Raw genomic sequence first — 20,672 nt, 5'->3', positions numbered from 1 at the left:
GGGCTGATGTGCTAAAACAAAAGTAAACAAAAGAAATTTCCAAACATGATGATCTTTTCAAAATAGCAATAAATGATATGATAAATACAATATTATTGAGCAATTTCAGATTAAAATTTCACATGATGATTCTTCTTATAAACAAAGTATATCCCCAAAATATTGTGTCACAGACTGTTCAAGGTATTGATGTTTTCATTGCATGTTCAATAAGATTCAGTTGAGCACATATGTATCAGCATCCTTCACTGAACTTGACTGAAACAATTCTTGACAGCTATGTGTACACAGGGAAACATAATTGGCACTTCAGAATATTACAGACAGTCTTCTTTGAGAAATAAGATACATGTACTTCATCGCCATACAGCTCAGGGTCTGAGATTTCCTTGTCCTGATAGTAAAAAATTCATAAGTAAAGGGCTGTGAAGTCTTGGTTGGTTTTCCCATTGTGAGTAGACTATGTCTACCGAATTAAGAGTTCACTATTCATATTTGAAATAAAACTCAGTCTCTGGCGGCCCCACGCTTGAGAGTGATCTCGGTCTTCGCCGCCTCTTTTTCTCGGCAAGAAGTTCCCTTTCATAAGACGTTGGTTGAGGAGGGCGATGTGCATGCGAAGCTGACTTGTGAACTATAAGTTTGTGATCTAATAGATTCTGCTTTTCTTTTTCCTGAAACCAAAAAAATTAATTCACTCATAGGGAAATCCTAGAAACTCACAGGCAAGTACAGATTTACAGTTGATATATCAGACCGGAAAAAGTGACAAATTGCACTTTGTTACATTATTTTGTCAACTTTAAAATGTTTAGTGATAGCTGTGTTGAAATTTCGGCATTTTCAAAACTCCTCTCCTGTTTTCTATTATAACATATCAAAGCAGATGTGACATGTTGCAAACTAAATTAGTACTGCATTCCAATTCAAGTTTAGTTTAACATTTGTCAGCTCGTACTGCAGTACACACCAAACATGTGCATGGACATTATTTAAAATCAGTTAAAGTTAGAAACGTAAAAAAAAAATCAATCAAAATTGTTCTAAAATCTAGAAAATATAAGTTTTTCAACATTATAAATATAACTTTAATTCTTAATTTGGTTTTGATGCTGTGATTATCAATAAGCCCTAGCTTGAAGTCAGGGACCCAAGATTTTTTTTCCATTTCAAAAATATAGTTTTAAGCAGTTCCTAAATACATCAAAACAAATTAAATGCCTTCCTTATTATCATGCTGTTAGTCCAATCAACTTGACACAGTGTTAAATATGTTATCACCATGTTTCATAACAGGTGTCAAATCTAAACAAATTCAAACTTCAGGATGTCATTAACACTATACCTGGTTAACTGGGGATCTGGTTCCGTTTGGTCACAACATCTAGCCCTGTATGTACATATGTTGATAAGCAGCAGTCACACTGTCAGGAATCATAACATGGTAGTAATAGCACACAGCACATGTCACAGCAGTTCAATATTGCAGTCATGCTTGGTTATTATATATTATATATATATATTATATATCTATACACAGATCAAAGCCAATCAAACACATGTTACATCATTAGAACAGCATCAACATTGCACATTTTGTTGAAGGGAGTTCTTTGTTTTTTGTTCACTCTAACAGATAATGTGGGATGCCCATGTTAAGTGCTGTGTGTTGGTGTCTGTGTTCATGACGCGGGTACATGATGGTATAAATGGGGTCGAGATGCACCGAAAGATGGCGTCTGTACTGATCCCAGGGGTACATGACAGGGTAGATCTTGTCCGGGTGAAGGTTGGGGCCTCCGTTTTGTTGGTACACATAACCAGAATTGTAAGTTCCGAGGTTTCTGAAATAGAAATTTTGTCTTTAAAATGTGTGGCAATCTATCATTTTTAACAGCACAATCTTTACTCACTGCTTACAAAATCAGTTTATTGATTACATGTACCCTTGGCATTGCTTCTATTTTGAAGCTACAAAGTGATTTCTATTGATTGGACTTCAATGATTTATCAATACACATTTTATATGCAACCTTTCCTTAGAAGTGAATAAATTAGGTGTAAACTAAATCAATGATCTAGAATTGACTTCACAAAAGGCAGATCTGGTATGAAAACAATTAATTTAATTATTTCTTTAATTCCTTCTTTATAAAGTGGGTGTGAAAAAAACCTGTTTTCTTATATACAAACTACCATTAGACATAAAGATAGTAATGAAATAAGTTTAAAATTTAAAAATGCTGGTACCTTCTGCTGGCATAATGATCATGCATGCGCTGTTCAAAATTGTTTCTTTCTTGCTCAAATGCTCTGAGTTTCATTGCAGCATTACTCTAAAAGAAACAGACATCTTGTAGAATAAATTACCCACTGATGTACAAATGTCATAGCCACAAACAAATGTGCACCAATTGCACTCTGCTGTTGGACATCTAACCAACACATCATTATAAACTCTACCTTTACATTGGGTTTGAGACACCACTAACAAATCAACAAATGGCTACCTATGTGCGATCATATATGGTATTATTTATTTCAGATGTTTGCCAAATTTCACATTTACTAGTATATGCCAATCCACTACTTAGCACGACTAGTTTAAGCCTCATATCTTATCCAAAATGGAACCAGCTACATTATTTATATTTGATTTAAATGAGATATATACTCTGTACCATTGACAAACAGCAGTAAATTGGAATTTCAACACTACCATTAGAAGTTAACAAAATGCAAACATTTTGGCACTGAGGTATGTTAAGAATGAAAAAAATGGGTATTGGTTTGGTAAGTGAGATGAAAATACATAGAAAACCTTACTGCTGTTTATGCTCTTAAATTGCCTCCATTTTATAAACTTAAATTTGTGCTCATTAAACAGGCTACTGACTCTTAGTTGTAAAAAAACAAAACAAATAATAATAATAATAATAATAATAATAATAATAATAATAATAATAATAATAATTATAATGTTTTTTGCTGAATAGCAGACACATTACGTAAAGTTGCCACATCACTTAATTTAGAAAAGATATCGTAGTCTATGCTGGGGGAGAATACAACAAACATCATACAAAATATGGGACACAACAAACCAGTACAGTACTAGTACATGATTATTATTGAATTGATTATACGTGATATATGCAAGAGCATTCAAGCCCTAAGTACTCACACACAATAGATATATAAATAAATAAAACCAAATAAATGCACACTGACATGGGCAAATTATATCTTAAAGTACTACTAGTATGTATACTAGTATGTATTGGATACAGAAAGCTACTCAGTAATTAGGTGTGCCAAAATGTCTTATGCGCATTATCATTTCGTATCAAATCACACAAACATTCTCTTTATATTTATGAAATTATAAATAAATAACACTCTTTTGCATGCTTGCTTCGCTCTAAAGTAAGAGAATGTCTAATATCACAGGTGAGCAGGTGCTTGTGGCTTGGTCACGACATATGAAGTCGCCAAGAGAGCGCACGCAACCAATGTAAACTATCTTCACAAGTATACCTGAGTGTTTATACAAAGGGGATGCATAATCAAACGGTGTGTTAATTACCTGACCGCCCATCCTTTGCATCGCTTCATGCCTTCTATCTATAACTCTTTGTTGACGAAGAGCTTCCAAATGATATGCTGTACCCGCCATCTTTGTCAACAACACAGTAGCAACCGTTCTCTGCGCGTGCGTCGATTTTGAAAATTGAGATTTACATGGCGTAGTGGCTCAAGATGTGTTTATATCATTTCAATGATAAAAATATAACTGTGATAAAGTATTTGATAATGATATATTAGAACCTTGTTTTAAGTCATATTTTTATTATTTACACTAATATGTTAACGTCTGATAAAACATTATAGAAATCTGTTTCGCACATCGCGTAAATCAAAGATCTTGGGGCCTACAAAATGTATATATAAAATTATGATCTAAAATATATCAGCAATTGCATTTTGATTTTAAGTAACGATCTCAATGTCTTTTTAAACAAAAATTATAACAAGTTACGTATCCTGTACGATGTACAGTTTCCTCATACCATAAATATTGGAGATGATTTTCAAAATACATGTTTGTGACCCTCAGTATATGGGGTTTTCTCGAACCTACCGAAGGGAGGCCGACAGGATCTGCGCGCCATTCTAAGAACAAGAACACTTCTGCGCATCGTGCATGTGCGAAAATTCATTTCTTCGAAAAAATCGACTTTTCTTGTAATATTTAAATACTAAAACTTATATTCTAATGCTTATCTAGTGTAACAGAGCATCTAGACTCTCCAGGTTGGTCTGAAAGGTAAGAAAACGTGGGCGATCACGTGTTAACATAACTTTTTAGCTAGATACTACTGTGACTAGAATACGACGGGTTTCACACAATGACGACGGTAGCTTTTTGACTGACAATGAACACTCTACATGGCACCAGTTGTCTATGTAATGGTTTGTTCTGAAATGTTTTATTAGGGTTTGCTGGTAACAGAAAGTTTTACCACTTAATCATGTGGGATGTGATCTATTACGGGTAGAAATCGCCATAATTGGTTGCCGAGTTTGTATCGATGTTGTTAGATAGGTTTAGAGTAAACGAAACTACAGGTACTCGAGGCGGATATTTTACCTGTAATCTTGTAACTTTTCGTTGATGAACGTACTTTCAATATTGAAACTGAGCTACGTCTTTGTTTATGGTGTTTGAACACAAAGGCTGGTGATAAGGCAACACTGATGCACCGATTAATCTCCGCGGTTGTGAATCAGCCGGGCTATCTTGTTATTATCAACCAGTGGGTGGTTTTATTAGTAACTCGACAGAGACAAACCTTTCCTGGTACAGGGGATTGTCAGTTTCTATAATATTATTTCCTGAAACACTTCACAGATTGTTTTGTTATTTGTTCCATATTGAAGTCAAATATTGATTAAATTGTTTAACAGGGTCAGTGACTATCTTTAGTTGATCTCTTTGACACCATTGTATAAAACAAAATGAAAGCACTGTTTTCATGTGAGTTATCAAATGTGAATTCTAATCCAATTTTCTATTTGTTGCAGATCATTCATAAAAGCTTAAGTCATGGTCATGGAAACCCCCAGTCCTCAATGTGTTGGCCGTGAATTTGTCAGGCAGTATTATACCTTGCTTCATGAGGCACCCAGTTACCTACACAGGTAAGACAAAATACCACACAGCTTCTGAGAATATTGAATTGCTGGCAATTTTCCATTGATAATGTTTATACTGAATAGAGACTTACAGTGTGAGCATGCCACGTTGAAATTTATGACGAAAAATATGTAGTCAGTTTAACCAAAATGACAACATGATCTGCTTTGGTGTAAAGATGGTTGCATAGTTTAAACAATATGGAATGTGTGGCAGTGGGGTAGGTCAATAAAGCCTCTAATGGCCTGACTTTGAATAAGTAGTAAAGAAACTATTACGGAACTGTTGGTTGAGCTTTGGTTACACAGAAAATGAAAGTATACATGTATAGAATTTGTTCCCATGTAAGTTGGATGATGTACATCGCAAAAAGAGTATATCTCTATGAGCACAAAAGATTACGTGTGGTTGCTGAGCCAGACATGAAATCAGACCTTAACAGTGCTGTGATGATGTAATTTGCGCCGGATTGGTGTTGCATGGTGACAGTTGCCTGCTGTCATAGACCCATCTCTCCGTCTTGAAGACAAATACATGACTGAGCATATTGAAGGCAGCATATATTATGACAGTTGATATGTATTGAAAGATTTATAGAAAGTATATTTATATTACATAATATTTAGTATGTTAGACAAATATGATTTAGTTTTCTTGAGAATTCAAAACCTTTATCATATGTTGATATTTATCCTGCAGATTCTACAGCCACAACTCCAGTTTTGTTCATGGCGGGGTGGAGAAGCCTGGTGAAGAACAGCCACCAGTGATGGGGCAAGGTGTAAGTGAAAACTGATTACCAGTGGTGTTTATTGTATCACAAGTACACTAACTGTAGACCATAGTTATCACAATTTTCATATTTAAAAAGTTTGTGTGGACAAAAGAAAACAAAGTCTGAATTCCTCGTTTCTCTTGCAGCAGCACTAATGGTACGAATTCTATTAAATTTTCAATTTACATTAGGTGTCAGTTTGCTGTTAACTTAGATAATCATTCTCTTCTTGATTGTAAATGACTAGGAAAATTGTTACGTTATGAATTGACAAAGTTTTTGAAGTCCATTTTACAAAAGTTCTTGATGCAGAAATGGTGGAAATTTTTTTAAAGAAACATTTAATGGCATCTTAACTATAAGACACTTTCGCAAAATATTTAAGGTTACATTTGGCTGAAGTCTAAGAAGAATATCCAATTTATTTTAGCCATCTAAGAATCCTTCAGTGATAAATAAGAGATAAGGCTGTCTAGAAGAAGGCACTAGAGACACTTCAGATCACATGCTATTGATGACGCTAGAATACCTGCTGGCATAATTTATTACCTTGAAATAAGATTCCTCTCCTTCATCTTCTAGGAAATACATAAGAAGATCATGTCCCTCAATTTCCGAGATTGTCACGCTAAGATTCGCCAGGTAGACAGCCAGGCCACAGTAGGAAGCGCTGTGGTTGTACAGGTAAGACAGTTACATAAGATAAGATTTATCTGGAATCTGGACTTGCATGGCAGTGATGATTGGAACTTGCCCTCTCTGATTCCTGCTGAGAGCAGCTTCCTTTTATTGTACTCATTAAGGAGTCTGAGCCATTATATATTAAAATCAACTAAAACTGTTCTTCACTTCAGTTTACATAGAATCGTGGTTTTAAGAATATATTTGTAAATTGGTGGTGGTATTTTTAAATCGAAACTGCAACTCTTGTTTAAATTTTTTAGGTGACGGGAGAGTTGTCCAACAACGGTGAACCAATGCGTCGCTTCATGCAAACGTTTGTGTTAGCACCGCAGTCTCCTAAGAAGTATTACGTACACAATGACATCTTTCGCTACCAGGACGAGGTGTTCCATGATGATGATAATGACCCAGACAACCTGGAAGAGAATGGGGGTAAGACGACAGTCGTATTTAAAACTTTTGTTTTTTGTAGTACCTTGTATAGATAAGTATAAAAATAAAGCAGTCCTAAATGTATTTACCTGCTTCATGCAGAGTCTTTTTGTTTTTTTCAGTTGTTTGTACTTTTTCAGAATCTGAGACGGACACGAATGATGCTGCTGTTCTCCCAGAAAATGTTCAAGATCCAACAGTGACAACATCGTTTTTTGACACTGCGCCATCACCACAGCCGATGAGGTAATTGGTTAAGGGGCACAAAAAGATTACAGAATGGAATAAGGGGTTGGGGGTCCAAATTAATACTAATATGTGTATGTTACTTTTGAGAATACAAAATATGTTATATTTGAGTAAGACTTAAACAGTGCTATGATGATGTAATTTGCGCCGGATTGGTGTTGCATGGTGACAGTTGCCTGCTGTCATAGACCCATCTCTCCGTCTTGAAGACAAATACATGACTGAGCATAGTAGAACAAAAGGAAGTTTAAACCAGTGTCTAAGTGATCAGTTTTTTTCTGTATTTCATATAAATGTGAACAACTAGACATTTTACAGGTGATTGTGATGTGTCAGAGTTTTGTTTAACCCTCTTTCATATTGGGTTCTAGAGGTGTTTGACACTTAAAAAAGCTTTCATTAACATGCAACAGTACATTGTATAGATAGTTACATGCATTTAAGTAAAAACAGAGAGCAAATAATGTCCTAGTAGCAATGATCAAGAAACCATCTCTCTCGGGTCAAAGCATGGAATTTTCCTGTTTGTATCCATGGGTTATTATGTGGAAAATGTTATGACATCGAATATTTGCCCAGATCACAGAATTTTCCTGTTTATAATGTGTACATAAGTTAGTATGTGGACAGTGTGATCACATAGATTATTACCAAAGCCCATTGTATTGATGTGTTGCTTCCAGTAATGGCAGTGTCCACATGGAGGATCAGGTGGAGTCACCCACTGAGGAACCGGTAGAGGAAGATGTTCCTGAGGAGGTGCCTCCACAAGACGAAGACTTTGAGGTGGACAACAGCCCCAAATCTACTGAGGCAGAGGCGGAAACTGAACAGCCAGGTGAGAGAAGTTTATTTCATCTCTGGAATTGGAAACATCCCTCAAGCTGGCACATGCCCCTGTTACCAATATATTGTCAGACAAATGACGTCACATAGCAATAAGCTACTTGGCATGCTCCCACTGCTAAGTAGGATTGTGTTTCTGAGGTGGAAACAGGTGGTTCTCTATAGCTGATAATTACAGCCATGGGAGAAGATTGGCGTTGATTTGTAAGTGGGAAGTATTGCTACTTGATTGTAATTGTCAACCTCTTCGCATTCAGTCTGTTTTTAACAAGGTGTTAACCAACATACTCCGAGTACAATATGATCCTAATTAGCACCTTGATAATACTGGCAGTGATGATTGGAACTTGCCCTCTCTGACACCTGCTGAGAGCAGCTTCCTTCATTATTGTACTCATTAAGGAGTCTGAGTCAGTGAAAATATTTTTTCTCCATGACAATTTTCTTGGAATTACAACTTGTCCAATAAAGCACAAATGAATTGACATGAACTTCATTTTGGATATCCCGTAATCTATATTTGTTAAAGAAGTCTAAAAAATATATAGATTTGGTGGAGTTACTTATTTTGATTTAACTTGTAATATTTGGTTTTCTTACATAAAATAAGTTTTTATAACTTGGATGTAATCAGTAACTTTGTTATCTTCAGCGTTCCCTGTGGAGACGAAGCCGTTCTCATGGGCTGCTCTCGCCAGTAAGAATACCAGCAGTGGTGGTTCAGGTGTGGCTGCCAGCGGAGGGGGACCCGCCAAGGTGCCCCCTGTCAAAATGGAGCCCAAGTTGGAGGGTCCCCCAGGTGGACCACCGCAGCCACAGCGAGGACCCAGGTCAGCTCCAGACAACATGAGGCATGGACACTTTGCTTGGTTTCTTTTACTTTGACCCCGTTCCCAGACCTAGATCATTCCAGCAGGAATGATCTAACTCCATGGGGATTCACACTAAATTGAATACATTTTAAGTAGCTTAATGTCTGTCACGCCTACTGAAACAGCTAGGGGATAATTAACGAAAGTTAGTTATCCCCTAGCAGCTTCGGTAGGTGTGACAGACATCTAAGCCACTTAAGTTGATTGGAATTTAGCAAGAATCCCCATGGAGTTTGATCGATCCACAGTTAGTACAATAGGGTCTGGGAATGGTCCCTTTAACAGCTGTATTAATTAACACTGCATCCTCAGTCTTTGTAAATTATTTCTGGTTAAAATTTTCATTGCATGAGATATTGCAGATTGGGCATTTGTCAGCGAGTTTTTTCAGTTGCATTGTGTACAAATTATTGCCATGAGGTATGCTTGCCCAGTTTGGTGTTTGCATTTCATATATGCCCTTGGTGTAATTATTCACAAAATGTCTTGTTATCCCTCAGTGATACATTATAGATGTTTTCTGATGATGGTGGTGGTGGTTAAACTTTAACACAGCAATTAATATTTAACAGCCAACCCAGTGTGGGTGTGGGATATATAAATTAATGAGAGTGGAGTTCATTCTCTTTCACTCTCCTTGCATGCTGACATAGTATTGGTGACCAAAAACTTTGTCCATTAAATCTCAGTTTTAGGGTGATAGTCTTTCTGGTGAAGTGGTTGCATGATAGGTATTGGTTATAATACTTAATACAGTTTTGGAATTCTACCTTGAGTGCACTTTAGTTTCAGTAATTTTGCAAACACAAATGTTATTTCTTTATAAAGAACCCTGATAATGATATTAATTCCTATGTAGCTTAGAAGTCAGTATGCCTTTAAATCGATACAGCACTGTGGTATTGTGCAGGAAGACTTTGCCATTATACTCAGTCTTACACACAGAAATTGACAATGCCTAATTGTTTTCAGTTGAGCTTACTTTTGACATATTATTATTTCCAGACCCCAAAGGGACAGGCGCGACCGTGGAGACAGGCCGCCGCGTCCTGAGGATGCAGATCCAGAACGTGGGAGCCGACCATCTTCAAGGTATCCGGACAACCAGCAACTATTTGTGGGCAACCTGCCCCACAACATTGAACAGAAGGACCTTCGAGCATATTTTGACAGTGAGTGATTTGTCAGTCTTGGGCTTTTATGTAGCATATTATGATCGTCACAAAAAATTTTTTTGTGAACATTCATGTAAATGCATTTTGAAAACTAAACACTGACAGTAATGACTGGAAGTTACCCTCTTATAAAAATTTAAGTGGGTGAATCACTCCGAAAGGAATATAGAAGCACTTTATTGTAAGACAGCACAAGACTGTCCAGTTGTTTTTTTGTGCTTATAAGAGCAAGTCTTGTGACTAAAATAATCGTCTTCAAGATGTTGCACAAGTTTCCCATTATGAAGTCTTCTGTATGACAGTGCTACTTTGATCTTAGTTGTTTAGCTAAGATATCTGTCATTTCTTTCTTTTTGAATGTATCACATTGTAAATCATTTACATTTTATTTTCAGCATTTGGCAAAGTCTTGGAATTGAGAATCAACACAAAGAACACCGGTGCTTCTAAAACACCTGTAAGTGACACATTTCTACTCAAACATGAAGTATTAACAGAAAAAATTATTAACTGTAATGTTGTAATTGTGGTGTGCGTTGTCAACTTTTCAACCAAATTTACAGATAACACAATAACATTGGCCACTCCAGCTGCATTAAGCGCTAACTTGTTCTGTGTTCATTGCAGGGGTTTGGGTTTGTGGTATTTGAAAGTTCAGAGCCAGTTCAGAAAATTCTCAGTGAAAAGGTGAGTGTGTTGGGCAGGTTAAGTGCATGTAACTGACGGTTTTGATGGTGGGATATTGTGTGAGCAGTCCAAGAAATTAAGACTGATTGAAATATCACTGTAAAAAGTGTCACAGTAGTTATATGGCAGTGATGATTGGAACTTGCCCTCTCTGATTCCTGCTGAGAGCAGCTTCCTTTTATTGTACTCGTTAAGGAGTCTGAGCCATAATACATTTAATTAAAATTAGACTCTTTTGTAAGACTCGAGTGTTAATTAATATGCCATGAAAGTGTTTTTCAACTGCTATGATGCCCAAGTTTTGAAATTGATTTGGTTTTGTTTTTCCAGCCAATAATGTATAAAGGAGAACATCGTTTGAACGTAGAGGAAAAGAAGAGTGGCCGACCGGGCAGTAACCCACGTAGCAGTGTGGGGCGTGGAGATCGCCTTGGCGGGGGTGGACGTGGCGCTGGCCCTCTACCTGGGCGTGGCGGAGGGCGTGGTGGGGGAGGGAGCAGTGCAAGCAGACCAGACAATCGCGGAGGACGAGGAGGGAGTTTTGGCGGGCCAAGACGTTAGACAGTTTGTCTTTTCATGGTGCTTGCTTGAAAGTATGCAATTCTAGTGTCTTGATCGGGTGCAATGAAAAACCAGGATCCCCCGACTACATACCTTGAATTCGGAACTTGGATTGACCAAATCTGTAATCAACTTGGAAGGAATGATCTCATAGATACATTTTCCACTCATCGCCAAGTGATATGATCCCGCACAGTAAAGACCATGTGTACAATTGCCAGATTCTGATGGGTGGATTTCATGTTAGAATTCGTCTAGGAATTGCATATTTTCATTCAACTTTGCAACTTGTCTGTGTTGTTTTGTCCTTATCAACGCTTCTTCAATCTTTCCAGTGGACTTGATCACAGCAGAAAACAAACAAACAAAAAAAAAAAAGAAAACTGAAGTCAGCTGGCGTCTAGTAATAATGATATACCCAGACATCGTACTCTGTGATTAAAACATTGTTTTATAAACTATCAAAAACAATATTTAAAAAAAGATATTATGAAATGGTTGGAAGAGTTCTCTCAGATCATGGGACGGAAGGAAGAAGTCTATGCAAGCAGTGAACACGAGAGATGGAGGCTTCAAGATTCAAGTTGTTGGCCCTTGTTCATCTAATAACTGGACCAGTGATCAGGGACCTTGTGGAATTTGCTTGGATGTGCTAAGGATCCTTTTTCACCTTTTCTTTAATTTTTTTAAAACAAAAAAATGCAATATTCTATTTATATCGTTGTCCTGCCTCCAGTGCAAAGAGCAGCAAGGTTCTAATCCTGCATTCTAGTTGGAAACATCAATATTTAGACAAAGGGTGAAAAATATGTAAAAAAAAAACATTGATACATAAGTTTATATAGGCTTTCAGCCACCAATTCTTCATTATTTTCTGATAACTTCAAAAGCCTTAATATAAATAATAATAGTTCAGTCATAGTCAACTTGTAGTATTGTATTGTTTTAGTTCCGACGAGAGCATTCTAAATAATTTGGTTCTCTATAAACTTTATATTATTTGTAAAGGAAAAAATTGTATTTGTCTCGCAGCACACTTTAAATAATAAACATCATGAATTTTTCAAAATAAAAATGAGCTTTGTTTGTTTCTTAAAACAAGAATACTGATGCATCTCTGAAGATCTACTATAAAGATGTAATATATGATCCAAGCTTTCGGCCCCTATGCCTTCAAGGATTTTTTAGCGGCCGAAAGCTTGGATTACATATTACATCTTTATAGATCTTCAGAGATTCGTCAGTATTATAACTTATTTACTTCTTTAAGATCTATACGGTGATTTGATGTGGATCTTCAAACAAGACTGGTATGTGGTTAATGGATACCTTTTATTTTCACCAGTCCTTGGAAAAATCTGATCGCAAGGAACTCGTTACTTTTTGCTTTCGAGTAGTCTCCAGATAAAATGCAAAGTTTCCACACTGACATCTCTTACTAAAGGTGCCTTTAACTCCTTAACATCCTTGTTAATTGAAACAGTAGTAGACAATGTTTGGGTTTTGTCTTCAAAGAATCGCCCGGAAGAAAATGGCACATTGTTGTTCCTAGAATTACCAAAATATAATAAAAGTGAACAGGTGTAGATCGGCGCTGTGCTAAGTGGACATTGTGTTAGCGGTGCTCGTACCGCAATTTGTTATCAAAGGTAGCAATCTGTTCAACCTGGTTCTCCTGTCCACGTTATTCTAAAATACATGAAAACATTTCGCATTTCTGGATTGACCCACAAAAGGAGAGCAACACCGACATGAAATAAGACGAGAGGCGACGACTGAAACGAGAACATAAAGTATGTACTAGATAATATACTTCTTAGTCGATATACGTGTAGATGTTACCTACAAGAAATCTGATTTTGATAACATTATGCTGATGTCATCGTTAAATAGGTAATAGCAAACTAGGTGCTTTCCACGTTAACAATGGAAAATTTTCGTTCAGTCGCGATCCCTGTCCAATCGCCCCCTTCCTTGTGAATTGTTTGTGATTGCGCGTGTACTGTCAGCGACATGGGGTCATGGTTTTCCTTGAGAAGTTGGCCTTTCCCTGTCCCTCTCACGCAAGTTATCCCTTTTATAGATCTCCGCAATCCTTATATTTTGAAATTAACTCACTTTATGTTTGTTGTGTAACGCCATTTAATAATCCAATATTGTGTTTCAATATGCGATTTTGTACCCAACGATACCCGCACCCCGATTGAGTTCACGGGCACGTGCTGCAGTACTGGTGCACAGGCCCCGTTGTCACGATTTTTTTTATTCCAAATCAATTTCCTCCTCTCGGAACTCCTTTATTATTCTACGGATTGGAGTAATATCCTGAGCAACTGCATGCTACAACAAGTGCTTGTTCTTTTCCATTTTCAGGCGTGACAGACATTTAAGCTGCATCAGTTGGTAGCAATTTAGTGAGAATCCCCTTGGAGACAGATCGAGCCAAAGTAAGTACAATAGGCTCTAGGAAGGGTCCCTGAAAGATGCTAAACCAATGCAATTTCACACAACATTCGTTTTATTAAAATGTTCTCGATTTTATCATTCGTTTGTGTGAATTACATCAGAGCGGCGATTAAAATATTTGCTTTATATGCTACGTTAAAGAAAAATATTATGCAGTGAACTAAAGTCCCAATACTGCATGGTCTCAAATATATTATGCGCCTATACTAAAATAGCATTGCAAATTTATAACCATGAAAAAAAATAAGGGCTACATAATTTGCATTCTCTTGTTCTCAGGGCGAACGTGGTTCATGATACCTTCATTGTAATATTCCAAGAGAGTAAATATGTTAATACTATGATATAAGTTGAAAAATACAAAAATTGCTTTGGCTGGCTCAATAATATTACACATCAATACTGAAATACCGATTGTCTTGGGTAAAAATAAAAAAAATAGAGGCATTAAAAATTTGAACTCTTTCGTTATTTAAGCGGTGATTATCAGCGTACACCCGCCGAATATCATATATAACACGGAGTAAATAAAGCTGCGTGGGGCAACTTGTTTTCATGTAAAACTACAATTGTGATTTTCTGGTTAAAATAATGGTCTTTTTCAGTGGAGTTCATTTCCAGCACAAATGTAATTCAATCACATCATACTATAATTCTTTTTGGTGCGTAAGTTCTACATGAGTGATTTTTTATTCTATTTTATATCTTTATTAATTTTGTTCAGAGAGCTCTCTCCTCCACTTTCAACCATATTTCCTTCTCGGGTTTCATGGGCCTCGACTTCGACAGAACCATTGGAATCTGCGTCTCCTCGCACGTCTTGAAAGTGAGGTTCTGTAACACTTTTGCCAGGACCATCTTCATCTCGAGCATGGCCAGGCGCATGCCGATACAGCTTCGGGGCCCCATACCAAAGGGCAAGTAGGTGTAAGGATTTCTCTTCGCCTTGGCCTCTGGCGAGAACCGATCAGGGTCGAATTTCTCTGGCTCTGGGTAGTACTCTGGGTGTAAATGAATGGCGAAAGTGGGGATAGCCACAGCCGTGCCTTTGGGAATGAAGAGGCCGTTGACTGTGGTGTCCTGGTCCGCGAGTCTGTCCAGACGAATTCCTACGGGATACAGTCTCATGGATTCGTTGATCACCTGTTCCAAGTACGTGAGCTTTGAGACGTTGTCGTGGGTCGGGTCGGCGTCCTGGAGAACATCGTCAATCTCCTGCACGAGGCGCTCCTGCACCTGTGGGTGTGTTGCTAGGAGGTATGCGATATACCCCAAAGTGTCCTTCGTTGTAGAGAAACCTGCTGCGAAAAACCCCATCCCATTGGCTGCTATTTCCTCCGTTGTCAAGACCCTCTTCTTCAATTTCTCATCTTGCTTTTCGTCGTCCGACATCTCTGAAGTGGATAATTTGTGAGCGTTCAACATCAGCTGCAGGAAATCTTTGTATTGTCCGTCATTTGTTAGTCGTCTATCTTGAAGTAAATTTTCTGTTGTTTTTGAGAAATATTTAATCGGACCCACGTAAGACTTCACCCCAGGGACGTAAGGCAGTATGGGCTCGAACATCTTCATAAAGCGAGGACAAAGGAACAGCATCAAAACAAGGGGGTTACCCAAATTAATGTTGTTGAAACGATCGGCATTTACCACAAAAGGATGGTTGGGATTATTCAAAGAGTCAACCTCGACCCCAAATGCTGTGGCACATATCACGTCCATCGTGTAGCAGCCCCAGATTTGGCTGTCGAATTTCTCTCCAGTATTTGCCTTCTTTTTCAAGTTGTCGACCAGCGTTTGGGCACATTTACTGATCATCGTCTGCATGTGACGTAACTTCCCGGAAGTGAATGTGGGGGTCAGCGTGTTGCGCATCTGCAATGATTAAAACGGGTGAGTGACGTAACAAAATGTGGGTTTACTCAACGAGGTTTGTAGTTCATTCTAGGATCCAAATGCTTTATTTTGGATCCTAGGTTCATTGATTTACTCGACTTGAACCGTCATTATTACAGCAAAGTTCAGCAAAAAAAAAATTCATCTATGTGATATCTTTTCCACCCAAATTAAACGAAAAACATCTACTTTAGGCCTACTATCCATTTTTGCAGTTTTTAATTGTGATCTTTGTTTTACAGAGGGATCTGTTAGATGTATCTTTTCTTTCATGAAGTTCGATATTATTGTAATCAAAATCTTCATAAGTTCATTTTCATTTGGTTTATCTTTTTAGAAAGCTTGAAGTAATATACCACATATCCAGCGGATATAAAAATCACGCGCCAAACTATTAATTCTCAAAGGTTGGCCGAAAACAATATATCAAAGATTTTTTTACGAAAAACTGCCACAATTTCTGAGAACATACATGTAGGGTATAAAGCCTTTTTGTGAGAGAACACTAAGCTTGTTGCGCTCCGAAACAATTAGGCCTATTCCTATTCCAGCATCGTAATACAAAAGCATTTATGACAGTGGCAATGGGCAATCTTCGAAACAGAGATTCGATGTTTTTTTCAACATATTCTTTTCCCATCAATAGCAGTCTAAATACAAACGCGCAAGTTTTTTTTTTTTTTTCGGCCGCCTACTTTTTGTGCCCCCCCCCCCCCCCCCCCCCCCACCACCTCCAGAATGGTATGGGTTCTTGCGCATGCGCAGGTATTTTATCCATGTTTATAGTAAAAACACTGGATGCAGAGAGAAGGTCAAACACTGCGACGGTTACTAGTCTTACCTGCTTCCAGTAGTCCCCTTTCACTGCAAACAATGCCTTCTCTAGAGGCGATATTTGCGCCTCGCCATTGATATTCCTATCCACAAATACATTGGCTTGTTTCACCAAGATCTCTTTGATCATATCAGGATCACTGATCATCACGTCCCCCAGTGCGTTCCCCATGAGTCCCGGGGACAGCGCCAGCACGTTACCGTAAGCCCTCACGGCGTTCAGGTCAAAGCCGCAGATTCCTTCCTTCATGATTTCTACAATGTGGCCGAATAAAGGCAAAGGCGCGGGTCCTGGGAGCCCAAACCTGCGTCTGTTGTCCCATGCATAATGAAGATATAGCAGGTAAACTAGGGTCAGGACTGCCACTGCCAGCAGTATTATAACCCAGGACGGAAGGAAGAAGACCTCCATGTCATCAGTCAGTGCGTTCATACGCGAATAAACAAACGCTATAATGGCGCTATGGGTGGCTAAAAATAAGCGTCAGAAAAACGCGTCCTCTAGTAGTAAGTCCGCGTAACATTAGCTCCGCACTTCCCGTGCTGTACAGTGTATTGTATTAGGCCTATTGATCGCTTGTAATCTCTTTAGACCTAAATATTCAGTGGACTTCTATTAGGAGGTGAGGGGTTGGATGTGACGTGCCAAGATAGCTACATGTAGACCTACGTCTTGTGATTAACAAGAATCTAGAAAACGCAACATATTTCCAGTTTGTTATGTAAATTTTCATTTCAAAACTTATCTATTTAAATAATATGTACAGGCCCGTAGCCAGCAATTTCAAAGGGGGGTTCGTTTTCTGAAAAAGTGGACCTTTTACCAAAAAATCCTCAATTACATAGGTCAAATTTTACCCAGAGTGGACCTTTTCCCAGTAAAAAGGGTGGTTCTTTCGAATTGTGAGCCATGTAACATAACTCTTTTAAAACAATGACGTAGCATCTGTAGCTTTATCCTTGTCGCTCGTTCTAAACCCAGTTTTGTTGTGCTAACTTATTCTCAGATGTCTCTACAAAGCTAAGTGTCTAACTGGCTCAACTAGCCCCGGTGTAACGTGACAACGAGTCCCCCATGATAGTGAGTCCCCTGTACTAATCATGTGGGACCCCGAACTTCCATCCGTAGGACTACCTTTCCAGTCACGACTGCACCTTTTAAGTTGACATTTAAATTTCTCTCACATTTGTGTGCTATACTTAAAACATTTTGATATTTTTGTGTCTTTTGAAAATAATTTTAAAAGAAATTAAATTAAATTTGCTAGTTATTAGTAGAATACATATCTGAGACGTAATTATTTTGGCAGGATACACGACAGCACGTGATAACGAGGAATGCGAGCAGACGACTTTTTCAACTTATCACACCGCACAAGTAAGAGGTAGGCCTATTGTAGCTGGAAGCAATGGGGCTCACCTAACACATTTCTGTTGCAGGTAGCTGTTCGCTGGAAGGTTCAGCTTGAATTTATCTTCGCCTAGAAACAGGAAAATTCTTTATGGAAGCTTAAGGAAAGGAAGCTCTACCACCCCTCTCCCGTGGAGTTCCCGTCCCCAACTCCACGTACAGAAATCGAATGTAAGTTGGACAAAGTGTAACTCTCCTCACTTTTTTAAAACTTAACCCCCAGAAAATGGCTCCCTGACAAACATTTTGTAGATCGCGCAGTGTGAGGTATTATAAGAGAGAGAGAGAGTTGTGACATCAACCGCTGTTTGTAAATCCATTGCTCCCAAATCTTTTAGATACCAACACACTTTCTTCTAAAATGCTAGTTGTCATGGTAATAGGCACGGTGTAACATTTTGTGCTGCTTTGAGAGTTAGATACCAATAAATAGACATATTTTGCAGATTTACTTTCAAAAGGTTCACTTGTGTTTATTGTTTGGAGCCATCTTCATGGGCACGTGGTCGCCCAGCGTCTTCTTTAGACTCGTAGCTGACGGACTCTTTGAATTTAAAATATCACCTCTATTTTGCAAGAAAACGTTCGCGCGTAAATAATTTTCAGGTTTAGAAAAGCAATTTATCCAATTTCAATTGTAAAAAAACCTTGACAAATCCAAATCTTCCCCGTATTGATATATTCTGGCCGAGAAGCCTGTAAACCAGTTTACTTCATTGGCATTTCCATTTTTCACTTAACGGACTGTAACTCATAATGTGATATGAAAAGCTTTTTGATGCGCAAATTCTGATTAGATGATGTTAAAAAAGATTATCTCATCTGCTGTTGCGAGGGAAAGGAAAAAAATTAATGAAGTCAAATTAACACACAGCTGGTCTACAGAACTCGATTGGACCGTTCTGGAGTAAAATGCTGAACGCCAAGCGTCTGTCTGGTTATTAAGGTCAATCATAACGGTCATACTGTAGAAGGGTGGTTGAGCTATCCAGTGCCGTTCTAATAACTAATTAAAACGACACCCGTTGATTTAAAATTGTCCCAATATCAAAGGGGGGGGGGGGGGGGGGGGGGCTACCTACACACTGGTTGATACGTTTGGTTATTACTCAGTTTCTATGGTGATTATATATATTTCAATGGTGTCATATGTTTGAGAGAAATGATAATTGATAGGTCTCTGTACACTCTGCTCACTGACCGAAGAACGCAAGGTCTCTCATTCTGAAACTCCTGGCGGTATAGTAATGTGAGCTTTTATCGTTGTTTTATAGGGGAGAATATTAATTGTCATACTGCACATTTTCAATAATACATTAGGGCCTAAGGTTTAGAAAATGCTTAGCTTGAAGATGAGGCAGGGCTGCAGTATACTAACCGTTAATATTCACGCAGGTGACTACATTTACCTGTTTAAATTACTATATCTAAAGCAAAAAAGGCTCATATTTTCTCACGTCAGTCATTTTACTCATTGTTAAGATAGTAAAATGAGACGCCCTTTCTCATTTTCTTTTTCAATAAACTCCTCAATGTTTAATTATGATCATTTTCCTGGAATACTTGACAGTTTCCATTTTATCATCAAGGAATATGCTGTTCAAAACCGATGTCAAAAATAAGATTATAATCCCGTTTTCCAGTTCTAAATGTGTGAAATTTACCGACAAGACTTCAAGTCTCTTTATCTCTATTACAAAAGTCATCCAGTAATTAAACCTCAAAAACGGCTAAATGAATCCAAATTCTGTGAACCGTTCTGGATAAGGTGTATATTGGCGAATAACTGGAAAGTATTAAAAATTTCCAAAAAAATTACATTTTTGCTGCACTCGGGTGCCGTCCAGTTCTCAATGTGTGCTTTAAATAACTATTCATAGTTGAACGAGCCGTTAGAAGGACAGCTCCCCCTGTGATGAAGACAGCATTAATTTCCCAAACCTGTCAGTAGCACAGTACAGATGTCATCATTAATAGGCTAATATTAATTTCCTAGAATGAGTGAAGATATTTGAAAGCTACAATGACTTCCAGCGGAGCAAATTCCATGGAAATTATCCACGCGTTAATCACCTTGCAGCCTTAAAGGTTCACCTTCTCCCGTATCGCTGGGTTTTGATAGACTCTGGCAAGCGAGATACATTTTACACAACGGTTGAAGCATATAATATCATTTGGAAGGAAGTTATCGTCACTAATGAGGGTTTTGTGGAACTGGCTTTGAAATACTTGTTTATGAGTTTGGTTTTTGCGCGCGCTGGAATAGCTTTGGAAATTTGATGACGCTTTACTTTACCATCGCTAGTTCACATGCATATGGCGGCGCTGGAAGGCTTCAGTGGAATCGCTGCTCACAATGTCTCTCTCATTCACGACTGCGATTCCCTTGGTTCAAACCGGAGGATTTTCATCATCGGCGTCGGTCTCTCAGCGCTTGTCTGCATCTTGGGGATCGTCTGCAACATTCTTGTCATGGTGGTCTTCTGGTCGGAGAAACCGTTACGATCCACGTCGTACTTACTCCTGTGGGTGGCGTTCGCTGACAACATTTCTCTTCTCCACAACCTTTTATTGTACGTTATCCCCTCTT

The 20,672-nt window shown here is 38.1% G+C and overlaps 3 protein-coding genes and 1 long non-coding RNA gene across 9 annotated transcripts in view; 2 read left to right on the top strand and 2 right to left on the bottom strand.

Moving 5' to 3' along the window:
* Nucleotides 1-36: 36 nt before the first annotated feature.
* On the bottom strand, nucleotides 37-3,764 carry LOC106159717 (uncharacterized). Of its 2 annotated transcripts, none has more exons than XM_013536095.3 (4): nucleotides 3,587-3,764; nucleotides 2,251-2,336; nucleotides 1,727-1,844; nucleotides 37-674 (listed from the first exon to the last, which is right to left on the bottom strand). In XM_013536095.3, exons 1-4 carry the CDS (start codon nucleotides 3,674-3,676, stop codon nucleotides 486-488), a joined length of 483 nt encoding a protein of 160 aa, XP_013391549.2. In that variant the 5' UTR covers nucleotides 3,677-3,764; the 3' UTR covers nucleotides 37-485. The 2 variants fall into 2 exon arrangements, 1 of the variants encoding a protein (XP_013391549.2); XR_001238053.3 differs by having other exon boundaries at nucleotides 506-674; nucleotides 1,346-1,844; nucleotides 3,587-3,763.
* A 371-nt stretch (nucleotides 3,765-4,135) lies between these two features.
* LOC106159730 (ras GTPase-activating protein-binding protein 2) lies at nucleotides 4,136-12,553 on the top strand. Of its 5 annotated transcripts, XM_087003553.1 has the most exons (13): nucleotides 4,159-4,327; nucleotides 4,738-4,817; nucleotides 5,086-5,202; nucleotides 5,897-5,978; nucleotides 6,555-6,656; nucleotides 6,917-7,088; nucleotides 7,211-7,334; nucleotides 8,021-8,175; nucleotides 8,836-9,034; nucleotides 10,061-10,227; nucleotides 10,626-10,687; nucleotides 10,858-10,917; nucleotides 11,248-12,553. In XM_087003553.1, the coding sequence occupies exons 3-13, from the start codon at nucleotides 5,108-5,110 to the stop codon at nucleotides 11,476-11,478; spliced, it is 1,449 nt and encodes a 482-aa protein (XP_086859679.1). In that variant the 5' UTR covers nucleotides 4,159-4,327; nucleotides 4,738-4,817; nucleotides 5,086-5,107; the 3' UTR covers nucleotides 11,479-12,553. The 5 variants fall into 5 exon arrangements, with proteins under 5 accessions (XP_013391571.1, XP_086859681.1, XP_086859678.1 ...); XM_013536117.3 differs by lacking the exon at nucleotides 4,738-4,817 and having other exon boundaries at nucleotides 4,136-4,327; nucleotides 7,229-7,334; XM_087003555.1 differs by lacking the exon at nucleotides 4,738-4,817 and having other exon boundaries at nucleotides 4,136-4,327; nucleotides 8,836-9,013.
* A 561-nt stretch (nucleotides 12,554-13,114) lies between these two features.
* LOC147763789 (uncharacterized) overlaps nucleotides 13,115-20,672 on the top strand; it is a 10,694-nt gene continuing 3,136 nt past the window's right edge. The window contains exons 1-2 of the long non-coding RNA XR_015332954.1: nucleotides 13,115-13,271; nucleotides 13,852-13,925. This is a non-coding gene — a long non-coding RNA (uncharacterized LOC147763789). The remainder of the gene's footprint in view (nucleotides 13,272-13,851; nucleotides 13,926-20,672) is intronic.
* On the bottom strand, nucleotides 13,976-17,167 carry LOC106159694 (cytochrome P450 3A24). Its single transcript, XM_013536073.2, has 2 exons — nucleotides 16,679-17,167; nucleotides 13,976-15,816 (listed from the first exon to the last, which is right to left on the bottom strand). The coding sequence occupies exons 1-2, from the start codon at nucleotides 17,102-17,104 to the stop codon at nucleotides 14,665-14,667; spliced, it is 1,578 nt and encodes a 525-aa protein (XP_013391527.2). The 5' UTR covers nucleotides 17,105-17,167; the 3' UTR covers nucleotides 13,976-14,664.

This window comes from Lingula anatina, chromosome 2, assembly GCF_051362555.1.
Source record: "Lingula anatina isolate TDL-2025a chromosome 2, LinAna3.0, whole genome shotgun sequence".
NCBI classification, from domain to species: Eukaryota; Metazoa; Brachiopoda; class Lingulata; order Lingulida; family Lingulidae; genus Lingula; species Lingula anatina.
The sequence above is the reverse complement of the archived record's forward strand: the minus strand, read 5'-3'. Positions and strand labels throughout refer to the sequence as shown.

Coding starts and splice junctions, on each gene's coding strand:
- LOC106159717 (XM_013536095.3), bottom strand. CDS start 3,676: ATGGCGGGTACAGCATATCATTTGGAAGCTCTTCGTCAACAAAGAGTT. Junction 2,337..3,586: donor TGCAAAGGATGGGCGGTCAG/GTAATTAACACA, acceptor TGTTTCTTTTAG/AGTAATGCTGCAATGAAACT. Junction 675..1,726: donor AGTACAGACGCCATCTTTCG/GTGCATCTCGAC, acceptor TTTTGGTTTCAG/GAAAAAGAAAAGCAGAATCT.
- LOC106159694 (XM_013536073.2), bottom strand. CDS start 17,104: ATGAACGCACTGACTGATGACATGGAGGTCTTCTTCCTTCCGTCCTGG. Junction 15,817..16,678: donor AAGGGGACTACTGGAAGCAG/GTAAGACTAGTA, acceptor TAATCATTGCAG/ATGCGCAACACGCTGACCCC.
- LOC106159730 (XM_087003552.1), top strand. CDS start 5,108: ATGGTCATGGAAACCCCCAGTCCTCAATGTGTTGGCCGTGAATTTGTC. Junction 5,979..6,554: donor CACCAGTGATGGGGCAAGGT/GTAAGTGAAAAC, acceptor TTCATCTTCTAG/GAAATACATAAGAAGATCAT. Junction 10,918..11,247: donor AGAAAATTCTCAGTGAAAAG/GTGAGTGTGTTG, acceptor TTGTTTTTCCAG/CCAATAATGTATAAAGGAGA.